General features: G+C 37.5%; 1 protein-coding gene across 1 annotated transcript in view; it reads left to right on the top strand.

Annotated features, from left to right (window-relative positions):
- The window catches only part of LOC105359216 (muscle M-line assembly protein unc-89), a 173667-nt gene that overhangs the window by 146913 nt on the left and 5566 nt on the right, over positions 1-21188 (top strand). Inside the window, exons 2-3 of the mRNA XM_011495737.1 lie at positions 18970-19173; positions 20796-21130. Coding sequence (XP_011494039.1) covers positions 18970-19173; positions 20796-21130 — 539 coding nt within the window. The remainder of the gene's footprint in view (positions 1-18969; positions 19174-20795; positions 21131-21188) is intronic.

The raw sequence follows: 21188 nt of genomic DNA, 5'->3' as shown, positions 1-21188 counted from the left end.
ATAATGTGTCATTATTCTGTATATTAATGCTCTTTCCCATCCCATCATTGCTGTATTTGAATATAGAAAATATAAATAAAATACTGTACTTTACTCTATAGAATTAAATGTACCCGCATATCGTAACATAAACTTTGGGAATTTTTGTTGTTATTTGTTTTTTATTTATTTTACTTCTTTTGTTTTTTAAAAGATGTTCGTATGTCCTTTTAGCAATCATCAATTCGGCAATTCGGCAGTTATAATACATTTGTAACGTCATCCAATACTGACTTCTCATCTCAAATTGTGAAAATTAAAATTAGGTGTGTGAAGCATGTAAAGGCCGTAAGAACATTCCGAGCTAATAATTTGTCATTTGAAGTTTAAGTAATAATATTTGGGCATCACAATCAACACACATTGACATTAAAATTAATAATCATCTTTACTAAAAGTGCTTTTTTGCTTTTAATTTTAGCTACGTAATCTATAATATGCATATTCTTACTAATCAAAATAGACTTGAAGTATAAAAAAATTCATTGTAATAATGTATAATTTAATTTATAATTTAAGTTTTTCATTCCGACGTACAGAGGTACAGAAGGACATTAGGATGAAACGAAAGGATTCTTAAACGTTTATTAAGATTAGAATATTATTTTTTGACAGCAATGCAAATACATAACTCACATTGTTATATTTGGCATTACATATTTTTTTACAGTAATTAACATTTATTAAAGATTGATTCCACGATATAAGCCATTTATCTTACTTCAATTATTTTTAACGACTTACATTTAATTATAATTGAAGCGTCATTTTTTAGCGTAAGTGTGCGCGTTTTTGTGTGCGTGTGTAAAGACTTGAATAATTAATTTAGAGGTTATGCTTGTGTGCGTTCATTCGGAAATGTCGCTTGCACAACTAAATACGTGTTATTTCTCGCGTGTACGCTCGTGGGACTGAAAAACATATTGATATCCATTAAAGAAAAAAAAAAAAAAAAAAATTCTGATATTTACAGAGCAAATGGTAATAATCGATTGATTTAGCAAAAATGTTAGAAGCTTTAACAGATGCTGCCTTATATATTCTCGAGAAAGACGTAACCTTCGAAATCTTAATATTCTTGTTAGTAAAATTGAATGGCCGCTTTATCCGTTTAAAAAGATGAAGAAGAAGAAGAAGAAGAAGAAGAAGAAGAAGATGATGATGATGATGATGATGATGATGATGATGATGATGATGATGATGATGATGATGATGATGATGATGATGATGATGATGATGATGATGATGATGATGATGATGACGACGACGACGATGATGATGATGATGATGATGATGATGATGAGAAAAAAAATGAGAGAGAAAAACACATCTCGCGCCTTGGTGCTTTTTAATAGTACACTTTTTAACACTCTTGATCGTGAATTTACGTTAAAGCCAGACAGTGTGAATTGAAGCCAATTGACGAGTTACTTTGCGTTAATCGATGCTGATATTGTAGATGGAAAACATTGGCAACAAGGGAGAGCGAAAGAATTATTTGGCGCTGATATTGGCTTAGTTATAATCGACGATAAATTATGACGATTAATATTGTATTTGTTTACGAATAAAATTAATTGTTATAATCGGCATAATAGTGGAGAACGTCGAGTGCAATGCATTAATAGCATTAACGCCAGGAAGTTGATTTTTATTTCATGTCCTTCGGGTAGCGCTTTAAGCGTTAAAAACTTCCATATTCTCACGTATTTATTTCATAAGGCCAAGTAATATTAACACATCAATATTTCCACTATAATGCGCGGCACTGGAATTTCTCATGGGAAGAAGAAAAAGGATGAAAATTAAGCCCCATTATTTACATTGGTGGGCTTATAAATAAACTTGTATAACATTTGCACAAATTTCTGCTAATATTAATTTCAGCATCGCTATCGATTAATTAAAGTATTTAACAAAAATTAAAGACAATTTACAAGCAAAGGATTATAATGAGAACGTATACGATTAGCCGAGACCGGACTTTATCTTTATATATTATCCTAGGGATAAAAGTCCCATCCCGTCACTTTTCTTTAAATAATAATCTCTCTCAATCGAATACTCTAATAATACTGCAATATCCTGTGACGTAAGGAATTAATGCTGCTAAGAAGCTGACTTAGTCAATTAATTGTACTTGATTGGTACGAGCGTAGAAAAGCTGCCCGACGTTTGATTCTCGAGAATCGATAGTTCCGTCTCGCCGAAAGGCCTCGACTTTTGACGTATAAACGGCACCCGCCGATCGTCCCGTCGTCAAGCCGATGTCCAGCCAACGACGATACGAGATCTTCCATAAGTTCGCGAGTGCGATATGCCTCTGGGAGTTTGCAACGGGAGTTTGACTCGTGTCGCCGCGGCGAGACGACTTATCCCCGGACGGCAATGATAATGTGCGGCGAGGAGGCCCGTGGGGACGTCGAGGAGCGTCGACGGAAGCGATAAACCGATGGCCGCTCCCTGGGCTGGACGTTCGTCCAGCGTGAAGGTCCTCGCAAGTGTGACCACCGAGCTCTTGTTGGAGTAGGTAACCATCGAGGAGATCCATTTTCACGGTCTATAAGTACGAAGCTCCGGGATCTTATGGATTACGTGGGCATCGCTGGTGACGGCTCGGCTGACTTTCCCGTGACCCCAATTATTCCCGAAGGCAATATTTAATAAAAGTCTTTTGACGAGGCAGCTTTTTGGGAAGAGGGTGAGCGAACGTTTTCAAGTGCGATCATAATGAATTTGGCGTATTATCGACGTGAGCGGATGCTGATATTAATATGCTGGGAAAAATAAATGAAAGCCCCATAAGTAGGACATAAAAATGTATTTGCATTCGGCGTGCGTATTTGTCGCTGACTGGAAGAAGATATGTTGGGTGGGGAGGGGGAGAGAGATCAGCGGCCTCAATGTCAATGGCGCAGGAAGGACGCGCGAAAATCCGTCCCTACGGATTTCCCAGGCAGCTGTCGACGAATGGCTGACGTCATTCCTCGCATTCCCTCACGCGCCGAAGCTCTTTATTGACGTGGGGCACGCGCTACCTCGGGACGATCATACGCTACGTGCGCACCTCGAGGAAGGCACCGCGGCTTCTTTTCTTTATTAGCTACGGGTAGGTCCAGCCTCCTCCCTCGTCAGCACGGCGTCATTACGTGGCTACCTCGAAGTCTCGTGAATTCTCGGCTGGAATTTGAATTTCGTTGTCGGTCGACTGCAAATGTTTGATCTCCTCGTGATTTACGCGAAGCTCGTTGGCTTGACATTCGAGACGCGTAGCGCAAGATTTTTGTCCTACTTTAAGGATGCAAGTGTGCTCTTACGTAATGTCTGTTGTAACCTTAAGCAAACTCGATAATAACAGTAAGAGAACGCATGATATGACACATGTGCACTGGCACATGAACACTCGCGTGCACACACTCGGAGTGACAAAATAAGTTACGAATGATTAATATTTACTACCGAGATTCGTGATTAGAAGTGCGCATTTATGAATAATCGTAGAAAGGCTAATGCTTTAGTAATGAGCCGTTAATAATTTTGATTTTATTAAAAATATGTAAAATTGGCTTTAGCAAATGCTTTTTGGCCTGAGAATTAATTAATTGTCGGAAAGAAAGCCGTGGGACAGTCGTGCGACTACGCGATTCAAATCAGATTTACGAGGTCAGCTCGAAAAGATACGCATCGTTCATTTCTCTTTTACGAGTCGAAATCGGCAAGTTTGGTATATAAATGTTATCTGATCAAGGTTACTAATAAGCGTTCTCTCCTATCCTTCAAACACCTAACTGTTGAAATAAAATTTTTAAGGTCAAACATAATATTGGCGATTGTTTTGGAAAAAAAAAAAAAAAAAAAAATATATATATATATATATATATATAAAACAATTCTGCTGCAATAAAGTTTTATTTACAATTAATTTTGAAACTTCGTCTCGTTATAAAGTCGGGAGTATTAAAATTTATTTCATGCCCGCTCGCGATGTACTTTTTCAGTCTGTAGTCTGTACATTTTAACGATTCCATAAACGACTATATCGATTGACTTGTTCTTTATTCAGTAAAAAGAATAAAGAAAACAGATGCAAAAAGGCCAAACAAAAAAATAAGAAGAAAAAGAAAAGAAAAAATGAAAGAAAAATTTATAAATTGATAAAAGTACCGAAAACGAAAGACGAAAAAACAATGAAATAATTTCAGAAATGTAAATATCTAATATGCCGGCAATCTAAAATATAACCTTTAAATGCATTATTAATTTAATTAAATAAAGTCTCACAGAAAATTGATAAATATTGAGAAAATAATTTAATAAGTGTATGGATAAGACAAACGAGAAAATATTAATTTTGAGTTTACTTAAGTCCCTGTGACCTAATACCTTCATATACTTATAAACGTTGACTTTTTCAATGAAAAAATCGAAGCGTCTTAATCTAACATGAAGGTAGAGTAACCTCTTTTTGCCTTTTACGTTGACCCACATGAATAATGAATAAATTTTAAATCGCATTTGAATATCGTTTTATTTTTACAATAAACTTTTATTTGCATTCGCGTAAATATGCAAGACTCGAAATTACTTGTGCTCTAATGGGAAAAATAGAAATTACGTATGGGCATATTACATATAGAATCAGATTAAGTAAGCGGAGCAAATGAGTTTCTTTATCTCGAGAAAGCAGCCATTTATTGAATAATACCAGAGAGAGAGAGAGAGAGAGAGAGAGAGAGAGAGACAGGGATATGGGATATTAATACGTATAATGAAATTTATCATTCACTTTCTATAATGAGGTTTGCTATAGATAAAAAATAATGCCGCTAATTCCCAACCACCAATAAACATTTGTGTTTTTATGTAGAAATTCTGATATGATATGACTGCTGGTGGTCTAACCGTTGCCGCTCTCAAAAGACATTTCATTCTGTTTTACTTGTTAGTTAGTTTGAGGTAGTAAACAACATTATATCAATCGAGTTCGAAGAATTTTATAAATATTGTCTAGCTTTGCGAGGATTGTTATGTCGGCCTATTTAATCTAAAAGTACCAAAGTATAAATGGGATTATCTGCGTTATTAAAATAATAGAAAACAAACACATCGAGTTTCCTAAGAATGTTATATTAAATTTATTTTAAGCACCCCGCTCAACGAGATCCGATGTTGCCTACAATAATTCACACTATAGATTTGCCTCGTAAGAATAATTGAGCATCATCGATTGAAGAGTTCATTATGTTCCTCTAAGCATCCATCGACTCTTCATTCTTCTCCATAAACATTTACTCGAGCTTACGGCAATAAAACTCGGGACATTGAAAATTCGAGGGAAAGGCAAGATGGGTGAATGCGCATTCTAAGCACTCATCCAAAAAATCCCGATCAATCGCTGTTATAATTCACATATCATTATTCTCAGCGCTGTTAGAGAACGGAGTTTCATCACGGCGTCGACCGGGCAGTGAGAGAAAGAGAGAGAGAGAGAGAGAGAGAGAGAGAGAGAGAGAGAGAGAGCGCCCCTATTAATAACGCTGGGGGAGGGGTAGAAAAGTCAAACAAAGATGTTGGCTGTGACACGCGCGCACTAGTGGGAGTACGTCGATCAATAGATAACCCGGATGGGAGCAGCGACGATTACGACCCCAGGATATGTAACCTGCAAGCCAGTCGGTAAATAGTACCTAGTGAATGTGAATTGATGGATGATGGATCGACGGTTTACGAGTGAAAAATAGCCGAGCGTGACTGCAGCTCGAAGCTTGATAAAGGGACGCAGCGGGCCCTCGCGTTTTCACGTGAAGCGCCAATAAAATTTGAATGTTTGTCCCGATCGTGTGCGCGTGTGCGTGAACGCGTTGGAATAATGCGTTGCTCGCGCCTACTTGGGATTATCCTTCGCTCGTACGCGCCTGTTCGTATATCATCTGGAAGGCGGGCTTTTAATGGACTTGCGGAGAAGAAAGGAAAAGAAAGGGATGAGTCGGCGGAGCGATGCGACAAATCATCCTGTAAATGTTGATGGACTAATTCGTCGTGACGTTATTGCGTTAGAGCTCGCTGTTTCATCGCAAACGAATGAATGAAGATTATGCGCTAAGAGAGAAGTGAAAAGTTGTGATTTTTTTCTCTTTGTTTTTTTTTTTTTTTTTTTTTTTTTTTGTTTTTCGTTTTTTAATCAAAATTAATTAATGAGAGAGGAGGGAGATGGGCTCGCAATAACAATGTTTACGGCGTTTCTTCCCAACTGCATAAAGAGCTGCGTTGTCGTGCGACTGACTGGACAGACTCTTTGTCGTCATATTGGTTTCGACGGCTTAGAGAATTCATAGTATTTTCAAAGACAACTCGGCCCCTCCGTGAATATTGGCATATTCTCTTTAATATGTAATTGGCTTCGAATGGTGAAAACGCGCGTGCATTCGATACGTAAAATTGACTTATTTATAACGAGAGATGCGGTTAATCGATGGATATTTATGAGCTACTCGGTATTGAGAAAATTTTTTATTTCCATACGTATTCGCGCACCGACGCATTAAAAAGTTGTGCGTAATTTTGATAATCTTATGACATTGTTCATAAAAGCTCTCGTTAAGAATGGACAATACGCGTGAGTATACATAATGAAACGTGCTATAGATAATTTATCGATCTTGTTGCATTGATCTCGAATGTAATAATACAAAATTTCAAGCTATTAAGACAAATGATTGTTTTTAAGTCGCGCGCTAACAATATTCAAAAAAAAACTTTAATAATAGTTCATGAGAAACCAAAGGAAAATGATGATAAGTGACAGAAAGCATTATATTTTGTAAACCAGAGGGCAACTGACATCTCAATTCCATTAGTCAAACTAATTATTCGAGGCTTTTCCAATTCACGAATCAAATTCAATTATGAGAAATCGATTCGAATCTCGTATTACAGAATCGTTAGCCGAAACGCAACACATGCGGGATGTGTGTGTTTCCGCGCAGTTATTCAATTATTCAAAATTCAACGTCAAAGTTGTTTTATTGCTTGTTATGTGGGCTCGAAAATTTTATGTAAGAACCGCGATACGATGAATTGTAAACTTTCTCCTCCGGGAATCTGATCCGAGTTGCATTTAAACCAGCAGCAGCGCTGCGATGGAGATGTAACAACGTGCTTAACGATGGCGATATAATGTTTCTATGTTTTTGCTTTGTCTTGAAATGTAGAATACCATTTGAGTTTCCAGCAATGTGCTTTCGAACTAATCGAAGCCATAATTATCTTGTCAACAATAATTGAAATGAACGAGCGTTAATTAAATGTAAAATAGGTAAGTATAAAAATGATGAGTCGAGTAGAATTACGACAAATACACCAAGCGAATAAAGCAATTTAACAAACTATTTTGCCAACTCTCTTTTAATCCACTAACACACAGCAACAATCGCCGTTTATTTATCGTCGAATTATAAGACTCGTTGCTTAAACGAGTATGTATATGTCGCTATACAACAAACACAGGTTTAATTATAAAAATGCCTCGTTCACATACTTAACTAAAGCCTAGTAATAGAAGCTTACGTGTGCAAAAAAAAAAAAAAAAAAAAAAAAAAAAAAAAAAATCAATACATTGATATGTATGATGTATGCATGTATGTTACGGACGTCGTATTTGTATTATTACGCTTGGCACATTGTCAAAAACAGTTTGGGCTATGGTCTCGCTTTCTTCTAAGAAAACGAACGTTCGGATTATTAATAAATGCTTATCTCACAGGTGCATTCACGATCCGACGAAATAAAACGAAAATAATACTACTCTCTCATTAAACGTTCCTCCCAATCAACTCCTTCGCTGTTTTCAACCTTGCAAATGAAAGGAAGACGAATAAGAAGCTGAAATGCGTCATGCCGCATTGACTCCCTCTTGTCACCTTCACCCATCTACCAATTTTTGTTCAACGAGTATAATTTTAGTTGTTTTTTTTTTTTTTTTTTTTTTTTTTTTTTTTTTTCATTTATTATCGGAGCATGAAGGATAAAGCACCTTTTTTTTCTCCCTCTCTATTCTCTTGCTCTTTTTTGTTTTTCGTTTTTCGTTTTTCGTTTTTCGTTTATCGTTTTTCGTTTTTAATAAGAATCATCACAAGCCTTGGTGTACAATTGGATAAATTAATCGTGCCATCGTAATCATGGTATGGAATATTAATGAAAATAACGTTTTGAGGAAGAAATAATAATGCCTGCCTCGTTCGAAAATTAATCCGAAAATTTTGCAGCTTCGTAACAGGTCAGAGGAGGTATTTTAACGCTAACGAGACCGCGAACTCGCGACCAAATGTAAGTCCATCGTCATATATTTTTATTTAGCAGATGCTAAATCACGAATTATAAACAGTCTTGTAAAATTGTATAAGCAATGAGTCGATCATCTCGACTCGGCGCCTCGACGGAGCAAACAAACCGAGTGGCGAAAGGAGGTTTGGTTGGGCTAGTTAGTTAGTACGATAATTGTGTGTCATCCAACCAAAAGTAATCGATAATTTTGTCGGCGAAAGCACGTCTTCTGGACTGTGACAGATGGATAAAAGCGGCAAATAGAGACGTGCGCCAGTCGACTATTCAAAATTCGCGAATATCTGTTGTTTTCTTCGGGCTTTCGCGGCCGCTAGAAAATATTGCAATTAAAGTTGCGGCAGATGTGAATTATGAGAGTGAGTCCAAAGATTGATCAATGAGGACTTTTTTTTTCGTTTTGTCGTACGCGGCCTCTCGGGATCGTTGATTAGTGCGATTATCATGGTTAAATAAAACATTTTACGCGCGGCGGCGCAATGGCAAACGATCGTCGTCCCCGTTATGAATGAAAGTGGCGAAAAATCAAAGCAATGACGAGCGCTCTGACCAACGATCATTGAAATATTCAATTAGTCCAAGATAAATAAATCGAGGCTCGATTACTGTTAACCCAAATTTTCAATCCAACAACAACAAATCGCCTTCAGTTTACACAACTAATGTAACAAATTTATTTGAAAAATGCGTTGCTGATATAGATTTACTATTTTAGAGGCTAATGCACAGCGGTGGCGTGTGTCCGCCTACGATCGAAGCATCGACAAGTTAATTCACCACGATAAATTAAAACCACGTGTGCTTTAAAAAAAACTTGGGCGCGCATCCAATCCTTTGGACGATCCTTTTTTAGTTCTCGATAATTATTCGAGCAGTTAAGTCACGAACAATTAAAAATGGGTCAAGCGTGCTCCACCATAGAGATAGTTGGAAGAAATCTATTTCTAATATCTTCATCGGTACTCTCCATTTGATATATTGAATTTAAATTCAATTACTCCAACGGCGCATACCAATTTCTTAACGCAATTACCATGTAACGGACTAATATTGTTTTCGCGCTTATTTCAATCTCATCCTTCCAAACGTACGCTCGAGCATTGTCCGTTATAATGTCGATTTAATTTTTCATTAATCGTCTGGTGTTGTTAAGGATATATAAATAGTTGGCAAACGTTGCCGGGAGTTTGGCCATTTGGACAAAGAAAAAGTCCGAGTGTTTCCTGCTTATGGCACTACGCGTACATAACAAAACTTGCGTAAAAATGTCGTTGAATGCAAAATTAACCTCTTCAAAATAAATGCATTATTATTAGCCAATCGGTTATAAGTACAAAACTGCAAACTATAAACTCAGCGCTTCTTGTTGTTGCTTTTTTTACTTTTGGCCATTGTTTCGCATTAATGCAAAATCGAATACGTGTTAATGAAAATACCACGCTCACGCTCTGTAAATTCATCTTTCCGCGTTAAAGCCAAGGCTAATTGTTATTATGATGTTTTATTGTCTTTTTTTTTTTTTTTTGTATCATTAATCAACGTAATAATTGAGACGATAGAAACATGTTTGGAAAATAAATTTATACCGATTTAATCAAAGTTCTCGCTTCGAGACTAAAATTTTTGCGAATCATTTTTCATAGTTAAATACGAATACTTAATTAATACTTAACAAGTCAATGCTCTATTTCATATTTCTTGGATCTTTCCCAAAGATTCCAAAGATTTTCTATCGAAATTCGTGAATCGTAGATAATTGAAATAATTGCAAATTGACAAATAATAATTGAATTCAATTGAAAAAGCTATTTATATTCGTTTACAATAATAGCTTGCTCATAGCAGGATATCGACGTTCAAGGATATCCCTCATTGTGAATAATTCTTTAAGCGATCCTTTAATTAAACGATAATCGCCATTCGCGTGTTAATCTATCCTTTTCTCATCAATCCGAGTTATTCGCGCCTCAGCGCAATCATATCTTGCTAATTGCTAGATTCGGCGCCAATGAAGCCTCGCCATTTTCACACGAGATATGGAGAAAGCGCGTCGAATGATCGAGCCTAGAAAGTAAGAAAAAATTCCGAAAAATGTCGCTCCCATCGCGTGCAACAGGTGTCGCCGTCGCCGAGGTCGTCGACCTCCGATAATTCACCTTTGCACTCGGAATTGGCGTGATCGTCGTTCGTAAACAGCGCCACGGACGCGTTTGACCCGTTACGCGTCGGGGGCTGCGCGAAATTACAATGGCGAGCTATTCGTTGTTATTTCACTAACTGTGGCAGGGAATTCCGCTTGGAGCGAGAGAGGAACGCCGATCGGGCAATCATTTTGTCACGATAACTCTGTGCGTCGCGCGAATCGCTAATGTTGCCGATTTATCTTACTTCAACCTATCGAGATTCCGCGATGCGCTTTCTTGGGACATAAGCGTGGACTAGCAGATGCGGGCGAAAAATGCAAGGAGAACTGAATTTTTACGTATACGTGCGCACTCGCTCGGCTCTTAAGCTCGTAATTATCGACGAGAGCTAGTGATTGCATAAGATAGGAAGAATTGTTTAAAAATTATGTTTCTCGTAAGTGCCTTAGGCATATGGACCATCGAAAGATTATAATTCGCCTTTCGTCTTGCGAGGAAAATGATTTTAAATGATCGCAGCGCCTGTAAAGTCCAACTTCGCTACCCCATTCCGTAATAAGCAATAATCTGATATTCGTAATAAAAATAAGAATGTTAGTTGCTACGTTGTCTTATCTATCGTGGTATTTCTTACCGATGAGCAAGAAGAGCATCATTACATCAAGCGAAACGTCTATAGGCGAGAGAATGGGCTAATTTCTATTCTTTCATCGCCAATGATTTAAAATCATGATAAAGATTCTGGCATTCAAAAAGGCTGCTATTAACGTAATTCCTCGTTAAATAAAGTAAGAGGGGCTGTTGGCATATCGAGGTCGTATAGACGAGAGAAGCCGCGCCTCGCGATCCTAACGATGACTGATGCATTCGAGATTCCCCCCACCCCACCCCAAAACCAACCACCAAACCCACTAACCCGTAGTCGATTATTAGTTCCGCGGATGCGACTCGCCTTCGAACCTTCCAAGCTTCCAAGAAAACATTGTCATTAGGACCGAACAACTCCCGAAACTCTATTCATTTGGCAATTGGAATTGGCAAGGAAAATAACAAACTGTATTGCGCCGTGTCATGCGTCGAATAATCGAGACGCAATTTCGCGGTTTTTCGCTGTACTTATTGTTTGGGTCCGAAGCGTCGACTTGCCCTGTAAATGAACGATGCTTGATTTATTTGAAATTTGCGCTACTCACTGACTGACGATTCGTCGCACACGTATGCGTGCTCCCGATTAATACTTATCCGACGTATCGACAACCTCGAATGCGCCGATAATCGCTTGTAATCGATTTTATCGAGCGACTATACTACATACTTTTGTATCAACTACACTTTAATACAGTAATCGCTACACGCATACACGTCCGTCACTTAAATCGTCAATTAATTCCGTTATTCACTTAAAAATAAAAAATAATATTAACGATATCGCATCTAATCGGTCGATAATTGTTCATTAACAGGGTCGTAAATTTACCGACTTTGCTCTCCCCAGAAAATCTTCGTGAATCTCATTGTCTTCGTTTTGCTTACAAGCTCATGAATTTGGACGTTTTATTCGCTATTTCCATTTAATTTCTCTACTTTGGGTTATGAAAATCATCGGTAAAATGGTTACAAGGTCTTGCACTAGGATTACAATAAGCCTCTAAAGTAATATAACATTTAGTTGGTACGATAATTGCAACGATAAATTTCAAAATAATTTATTATACGTTTGTATGTAATGCATATAAAGAAGCTAATGAAGCTAAGATATAAGTTTTATAGGCAACCGCCACTCGAAAACATTCGCTTGACATGCTAGTCTCATTGTGTCGAACGTTCATTCTTCCTCTCTTTAACAAATCACTCCAAGAATGCAACTATTAAAAATCAATATGCTAATAATGACTCTTTACATGCATTTATGCGATTATACAAATTGTATCTAGTATTTTTCTTTCTACATTTATTTATATGTTTTGTTGTTGTTGTTGTTGTTGTTGTTGTTGTTGTTTTTATTGTTGTTATTATTTGTCATTACATTTTTCGCTGCATTTTGCATTTTGAGACAGCGAAAAAAGTTTAAGCGTCACGTAAGAAAGTGCATATATCTCATCATGTTGAAGAATTCAAGATGCATCGCATATATGCATTGGAAGACGAAAAATGCCTCCTCTCTCTCTCTCTCTCTCTCTCTCTCTCTCTCTCTCTCTTGTTCTCGATTGATTAATATCGGTGCTTTGATATATGATGTAAAGACTCGTCCGACACTGAGTCATCGCCCCCTGCCCTCGACCAACTGGTATACAACGGAAAATAAGAGAAGCCCAAGGGCTGGACATACACCCGGAAGTCCATTTCTTATTTTTTTTTTTTTTTTTTTTTTTTTCCCCTTTTCTCTCCTTCTTCTCACTCCTGATTTCTCTTTTCGTAAAACGATGCGATAAATCTATTGAAACGAAAGAATAGCTTACCTGCGTGAAGATGTTGAGAAACCTCACGCTGTGGGGTTGACGGGCTTTGAACGTTAGGTGAGATGTTAGAAGAGATGGTGGACTCGACTGCTCCTTTTTCACATTTATTCTGTATCCGACCTTCTGTATCGGTAAACATACAGGCGGAAAATTTATCTAGTTATGACCACGAAATGTAAATACCTATAATTTGACATTTTTCTCATGTTCTAAGTTAACTTAGAACTTAGGTCCCAAGGCCATATCCTAAGGACGCTTTAGTGCTATTCTAATGAGCAATATCGAAAGTATCGAAGATTTAAACAATGAAATTAAATAGTTCGGACCATCGAGGTGCATTACGCCAATTTTCAATTTTGTCCTTTTGTACTTGACAAGTATCTTTTAATGCCAAGGTTTGCACAATGGGCGTACCACTGACTCGAGATTCATTACCATTCGTTACCCCTTTTAATCCAATTAATTTTTACAATGATGTATAACGTCCTCCCTCGCTCCCTCCTTCCCTACCACCAACACAATCACCAAACCATTCGCGTATTAATTTCGTTAATCAACCGAGCTATTTTACCTAAGAAAAATAGCTAAGGCTCGTAAAGTGCAGATACGCACTTGGGCATATTAATCATAAGCGCCCACCTTTAAGATCTTTCTCCGTGGTGAAATAAATCCTCGCAGTGATAATACGTCCCTCCGCTACGTGCGCACCTCGAAAATAGATCAATGCGGGAGGGAAAGGCGCCAACTACATACATCCTTTATCAACAACAACAACAACAACAACAACAACAACAACAACAACAACAACAACAACAACAACAACAACAACAACAACAACAACAACAACAACAACAACAACAACAACAACAACAACAACAACAACAACAACAACAACAACAACAACAACAACAACAACAACAACAACAACAACAACAACAACAACAACAACAACAACAACAACAACAACAACAACAACAACAACAACAACAACAACAACAACAACAACAACAACAACAACAACAACAACAACAACAACAACAACAACAACAACAACAACAACAACAACAACAACAACAACAACAACAACAACAACAACAACAACAACAACAACAACAACAACAACAACAACAACAACAACAACAACAACAACAACAACAACAACAACAACAACAACAACAACAACAACAACAACAACAACAACAACAACAACAACAACAACAACAACAACAACAACAACAACAACAACAACAACAACAACAACAACAACAACAACAACAACAACAACAACAACAACAACCCCCGACCGTGTGGCAGAAGTGACGCAGAAGCCGGAGGTTTAAAATTGCGCGGGGTGTCGCTTGCGCAACAGCCGCCACTGCCGCCGCCGAGATTTTCATGAGACGGATAATTACGAGCTCGGACGCCAAGCTCGGCTTATGTAGGCCAATCGATCGTTGGCCCAGCCCTGGACGATCGTGTCCCAGGAGCTGGGCGCAGATAACGTAGAGCCCGACTCGACACGATTTATCCGATTTATTTATCTAATCGTGACGCGCTATTAATCAGGAAAACGATCGCCGGGGCTGACAGTTGGATAATTTACAATTGGTATATTAGTTCCGATGATGTCGGTAGCTCGCCAGTGCGAAATTAACGCAACACACTCATTAAAGCAAAATTCGCTTGACTTGTGCCCGACGTACTTGGGCCGAGCTTTGGTTAACATTTTCTCCATACGAGGCAAGTCAATTTTCTCCCAAATGGCTTTTTTCCGTGTGGCGGAATTATTAAGGCCAACGTTAGGAGGACGATAAGCTCAGCTGGTCTCGAGCGTAATGAAAGCGTTGCGACTTCCCGTTCGGTTGGATGAGGTCGGAGCGAGGCAAGCGAGGACAGACAGATGACTGGCGGCACGATTTGTTCCCGGAGCCGAGTCCCGACGATGCTATCCCGATATATCCATCGAGGACGCAATGTCCGTAAGCAGGACACGTTGTCGCAGTGAAAATTAGGCCAATGCCCGATTGCCCGCGAACTTAGAAAAGGCGGAGGGGGTGGGGGAGGAGGATAAGGAACGAGGGGGAGGGGGAGGAGGTGAAGGAACGAGGGAGGACATGTCCTCGAGTCGACTTGGAGTTTCACCGATAGAATTAATTGTCATTATTTACGTCGACTAGTAGATCCTTCCACGCTAAAAGTGCACTTTATGTGCTATTAAAGCGTAAATTTATCAGCGCTTTACGTAAGTGATTGAAAGGATGTAATTGTAAGTAAGCCAAGCCCTATCGTCATGACCTACTAATGGAAATGAGGCGAGAGAAAAATATAGAATGCCAGTCTCGGTTATTTATCACCTTGGCGTGGCATTGATAGCGCGTGGAGAAAAGTCGATTGTTCGCGGCTTATTTACTCGAAAGATGTGTCTTGGTTTGCATTTTCGAAAATCGGAGATGAGAAAGTACGTTAAGGTATTTTTAAATACTTGATAAATATATTTCGAGTATTCCAATTGGTATCGTACCATCAACAATTCATGTAAACGCGTTAATGCTTTTTTTGACAAGCTCGTAAGCAATGTAACTAACAAATGTTTCAATTTTCAATTGCCGCGCGTACGCATTTTGATTTTATCGTTCAATTTCACCAATCGGACTGGGTTATTATGCATAATAGTAATGCAAGCAATTTCAATTACGATGGAAACAGTCGTTTGAATAATCGACGTGCAGTACTTGAACAAATCAGGGATGACAGTTTAAAAATAAAAAAAAAATATATATATATATATATATATATATATACATACATAAATAATAAAATAGTGATAACCTAGAAATCTAGATATTATATAGTCAAAGTAGTTAAGCGTTTATGGATACTTAACGTATTTAGTCTATATTTAATAATATTTTCTACGTCAGATTCAAAGTGTGTATTTACAGTTTTGCTATTTCCTATTTTATTTCTTATTTTGCTATTTGCTATTTTAAATAATCATGTAATCTCTTTGCTTATAGCTTTTCGAAAACATGTGTGCATTAAAGTAAAACTTTAGTACGCTCTATATGCATCGACTTTCAATTTAAATTATGAGATACGAGAAACGACTATTTATTTTAATAATTTGGTAATTTCATTTTATGACTAAGCTCTCCTATTGTTTACCCATATGTGCATATTAAGTTCGTTATATGTTCTACTTTTAAAAATGATGTTTTAACTTTTCATAAGAAAAATCAATATATCATATCAGGCTTTTTCTCTTGTATGAATTATCGTATTATACATATATATATATATATATAGATAGATAAATAGATAGATAGATCTTGTTCATTTAACACTTTACATTATAATAAATACTTTTTATTCTTTTGTTTTCAATAATGTCGCGTCAGCATTAATTCACAACAGTTAATCTATCCAATTATTCAGAAATTATTAATTATGACAATTATTTTTCTTATTTAGAAGTTTTCAAACGTATCATATCGTGTGGTTTAGCGACAATATCGTAATGTTAAATCACACACAAAATTAAAAAATTACATAGTAAATGAATTGCAATATTATTACTTTAGACTAGTAATTCATATGAAAGATTAACAAAAAAAAAAAAAAAAAAAAAAAAAAAAAAAAAAAAAAAGCGCTTCAATTAATTCTCTCCATAAGCAGTTGTCTCTGTATGTAAATAAAAATACAATATATTTACGTGCTTAATCATATAAGGAATTGCGCACTCGTGACAAAGTATACCAACTCGACAATCCCCCACACCAAATTTATTATTGAAATAATGGCCTTTTATATGATCGTTGTTCGTTCAACAAAGGCTCCAATTATAATCAATATGTACTTAACATGTAGCACCTCTAACGCAACGAAACGTCCTTTCCAAGAATTCGCGCTCGTACATTGAATCGAGATGTTATAATAGACGAGGGACAAGAAATAAGCGGCGCACTTCAAGCTCGGAAAGCATTTGGAAAATCCTGGGCATAAGGAAAATGTCATGCTCGTAGGCCGGAGTAAAAAGGGTTGATCGACCAAGCGGAAATGATGACTCGTAATGCTGAGGGGAGGGGGTGTATAAAGCTTACCTCGTCTTTCCCGCGCGTATATTGAGGCGAAGGCGCATGCGCTGAAATCGGACGCGGTTCACAAATCTAATTTCAACTCTATACGCACGCTCCTCTCGCCGCGACTCGATATAAAGAGAGAGAGAGAGAGAGAGAGAGTAAGAGGAAGAGAGCTAGTGAGCGAATGAGCGAGCAAGAGCGGGAGAGAGGGAGAGGAGAGAGGAATGTCAGTGAGAACTTACTCGTCTTTCTATTTCTCTATAGTTTAGCTATGGGTTCATGGACCTCCGAGAAAAATGAGATACGATGGCGAGAAAAATTGTGTGTGTGTGTGTGTACATCGTTAGTTAAGAGGTGACGAGAAATGCGATGGCAATTAATAAGTGAGAAAAATAGAATAGTATAGAATAAATAGAAAAAATTTTATATAGGACATTTTGAGCTGAGGAAAAATAAAAAAGCCTTTGTGTCGTCTTATAGCTTTTCATTAATTAGTTGTATCATCGTTTGATAAACAAATCAAGTTTTAAACATTATTTAAAAATTGAGGGGAAAGAAGAAACATATTACTTCCATGATTCATCGACACTAATTTATATTTTTTTTTTACCTTTTTTTTTTTACCCATGGAATTGCACAAAAATAATTTATTAATGATAAAATGCGTTTCGTGTAATTGTTTTGTAAAAGTTTGTAAAAACCTAGTATGCTCAAGCTTTTTTTTTTTATCGCACTACAATTAATTTCCTGATACATTAATTAAACCATTAAACTAATTTATTCGTTAAATACAAAATACAACGTATCTAAAAATGATTTCATTATTAAAAAATTGAGTTTAATAATAATTAACCGAGCGTCCTTGATAAAACAAACTTGAGTGGATAAAGGATGGAAGGATAGGCATTTGTTAGATATTCTTAGGATACGAAAGCAAATGTCAATAAAGTATTTATCCAATATCTAAATTACTAAATTAATTATAACAATAAGTTTGAACAGAGTAATTATAGTACGCGCAATTGTTAATTATTAATTTTATGAACGGGTGGCCGTTTTAAACAATCGTTATATTAATGATAAATGAATATAATGTTAATATTTAATTATAACAATATCTTATTCCTACGGACATTCGACTCGTCTGCACATGTTAACGTAAACTAGAACATTAAACGACTGTTCGTCGATCGTCCAACGCTGGCAAAATGGTGTTAACCCGAGGAGAATTCATCGTGGAGACCTTCCCGGTTCGATCACTTTCAAAAATACTTCCTACTTTCAATAATAATAGGATGCAATGGATGGGAAAGCCGGGAAACGAAAGAGGATAGCGTGTAAAAGTAGGAAGAGGCCGTCTAAGAAGGACAATGAAAAGACGCAGCGACGTCTTGGACGGAGCTTGCGTAAGCCGATATCGCCTGCTCCCATCGTCCCATTGTCAAAACAAATCAATGACTCGCTTCTTCTCGTCTGCGTATGCTCTCTCTCTCTCTCTCTCTCTCTCTCTCTCTCATTCCCCCTCGCCACACATCCTCGATGCGTCCGCTTCTTTTTTTGGATACTCGCTTTGAGGCTCAGCAGGTTTTACACTAGGAAGTGAAGTATTAAGCCGCTATTAACAACATTAGCCGCAATTTCTTTGTTAGTAACAACGGGCTGTAAAAAATGGCTGCCCTGATTATAAACGAGTTCTCCGAGCTAATGGCTATCGCAGTCAAGAGGTTTCTTCGAAATACAAACACTCGTGACTCCGATACGCAAGATTTTCACAGCATAATGCGAGTCCGTAAAACGATTCGCCTTCTCATCTTACGGCCGGGCGTGGAATGGAAAATCCTAGCAAAAATAATGCTCCCATCCCCATGAATGCCTCCCCGAGATAATAATCATAGCCTCGCATTTCAGTCTGCTGCAAGCCGAGCGACGACAAAATTGACGACAGCGTTTATCCGGAGGATGACGCCGAATTAGAGGATAACGAGGACGCGTACGATGACAGCGAAGGACAGGGTTTGTCATCGGCGCCGGTTCAACTCCTGACGCAGTCACAATACTTTCAGGTGGAGGCGGGCAGCGACGTCTATCTGCCATGTAATTTCGTCAATGCGGGTGAGTCGTGAGGAGTGAATTTTTAACGCAATTAAGCGATTGCTTGATTATTACAATCATTGTCGGCGGTTTAGTGTCTCTCTGGGAGTTTGCGCATCGCTCCTCATTATAAGACACCCACGATTATTATTACATGGAGATTAATGAAAATTCTTGCTTCGCTCGAATTACCGTTATTATATTAAAGCCACAATTGTTAATTAAGCTTAAATTTGATCCTATTGCATTAGTAATGAAAACGTTCGTTATGTCATCTAGATGAAATTTTACGATGTTCTTGAATAATAAAATTAGGCCAATTCATTTTTTAGTAGTAAATTATATAATGGCAAATAAATAATTCGTTTGGTATTTAGATGCTGCTGTTAGCGCAAATGTTTCATAAGCGAAATATAAAATGAAAATTAGAACTTTCATTGGCGTAACAATTTAGCCGATATTGGAAATGTTCCAGATATTCTAAAATAAGCAAGATTAGATTTTTTTTTTTCCTCGTACGAGATATAACATTGACATTATTTTATTTAATTTTTTTATTTTTATTTTTTCATGTAATACCGGCATATTTCGGGAACGATAATAATAATATTGACGAAATATTATCATTAAGTTCTAATGACGATGTTGATTTTTAAGTCGTGAATGCTAATAAAATTTGTTGTTCCTTTGTTTTCAATATGTCAAGTTGCAATGACGCGCATCGGAAATATTACCATATCATTGTATAAAGGTTAATTCAAATATCAGATTGTTAACAGTTTAGATTATTAATAAGTACTTATAATGAAGTAGTAATAATTAATGTACATTATTAATAAGGGAGGAATTTGGCACTAATATTTATCATTAAAGAATCCGAATTCTCCGATTCCCCTTACAGTTATAACGGGCATGCAAATAAAAATTTAATCGTCCGTTTCGATATAACTGGCACAAACTCGCTATGTAATTCATAATCTTCATAATAAATATTTGTGTAATTAAGAGCTTAAAAATATCGTTAAAAGGCTTTATTACCGCATGAACTCATCCGATGCATCAATCGCGATAGCAATATTTTCGATGGACTTGGAGATAGGCGAAAGCAGTCAAAATCAGTGTCGAACAACAATCGTATAATATTATAAATAATCTTTCATTAGCTCAAAGACTTGACAATCAACCATCCGATACTTTTATATTATCGATGCACAATTTTAATATGTTAGCTGAAATAAATATTTTAATGTTCCCATACGGAATACCAATATAACGCTAAAAAATCCACTTTGTTCTAAGTTCTATTTTAATCGCTGTAGAGCTTAGACGCGCGCGCGAGCGCACATACACGCGTACACATGCAGAGAGGCAGAAAGATACATAACGAGAGGTAGAGGTAGAGGTAGAGGTAGAGGTAGAGGTAGAGGTAGAGGTAGAGAGAGAGAGAGAGAGAGAAAGAGAGAGAGAGACAGACAGACAGTCACCGAGATAACTTAACGAATTGTGTCCTTCAAACAACTACGAAACTATTTCTCGAAATGCAAACGAATCATCGTGATCGAGAGCCCTATGACATCAAGCCGAATTTGCATTCTTATTGGCGATCGACAAGTTCACGACTTAAGCATCATAAAACTTTACAGATAACGTGATGATAAACTGGGAAAAGGGCGCTGAAGTGCTATTTGCTGGCGATGCAAAATTGTCGCAGAACAACCGCCTGCATCGGCTGCAAAACAACACGCTCTTCATACACAACGCCCTTCCGGAGGACAGCTCGGACAACTACAAGTGCAAGGCTCTCGAGAAGAATGAGCACAAGAACGTGGTGCACCGGCTGCTGGTGAAGGAATCGACCAGTCCGTCAGTCCGCATCTTACCGTACGAGTACATCGAGCTCGAGCAAGGCCAGGATTTGCACATCGGCTGCGAGGTGCTCGACGATCAGCGGCCCAAGGCCATCGCTTGGTCGCGCGAGGTAAGTCCCTCGAGGTCAACAAGCCTTCCACTAGGGAACTACGGATCATGAGAAGAAC

Source organism: Ceratosolen solmsi, unplaced genomic scaffold, assembly GCF_000503995.2.
Source record: "Ceratosolen solmsi marchali unplaced genomic scaffold, CerSol_1.0 scaffold11, whole genome shotgun sequence".
Taxonomy (NCBI): domain Eukaryota; kingdom Metazoa; phylum Arthropoda; class Insecta; order Hymenoptera; family Agaonidae; genus Ceratosolen; species Ceratosolen solmsi.
The sequence above is the reverse complement of the archived record's forward strand: the minus strand, read 5'-3'. Positions and strand labels throughout refer to the sequence as shown.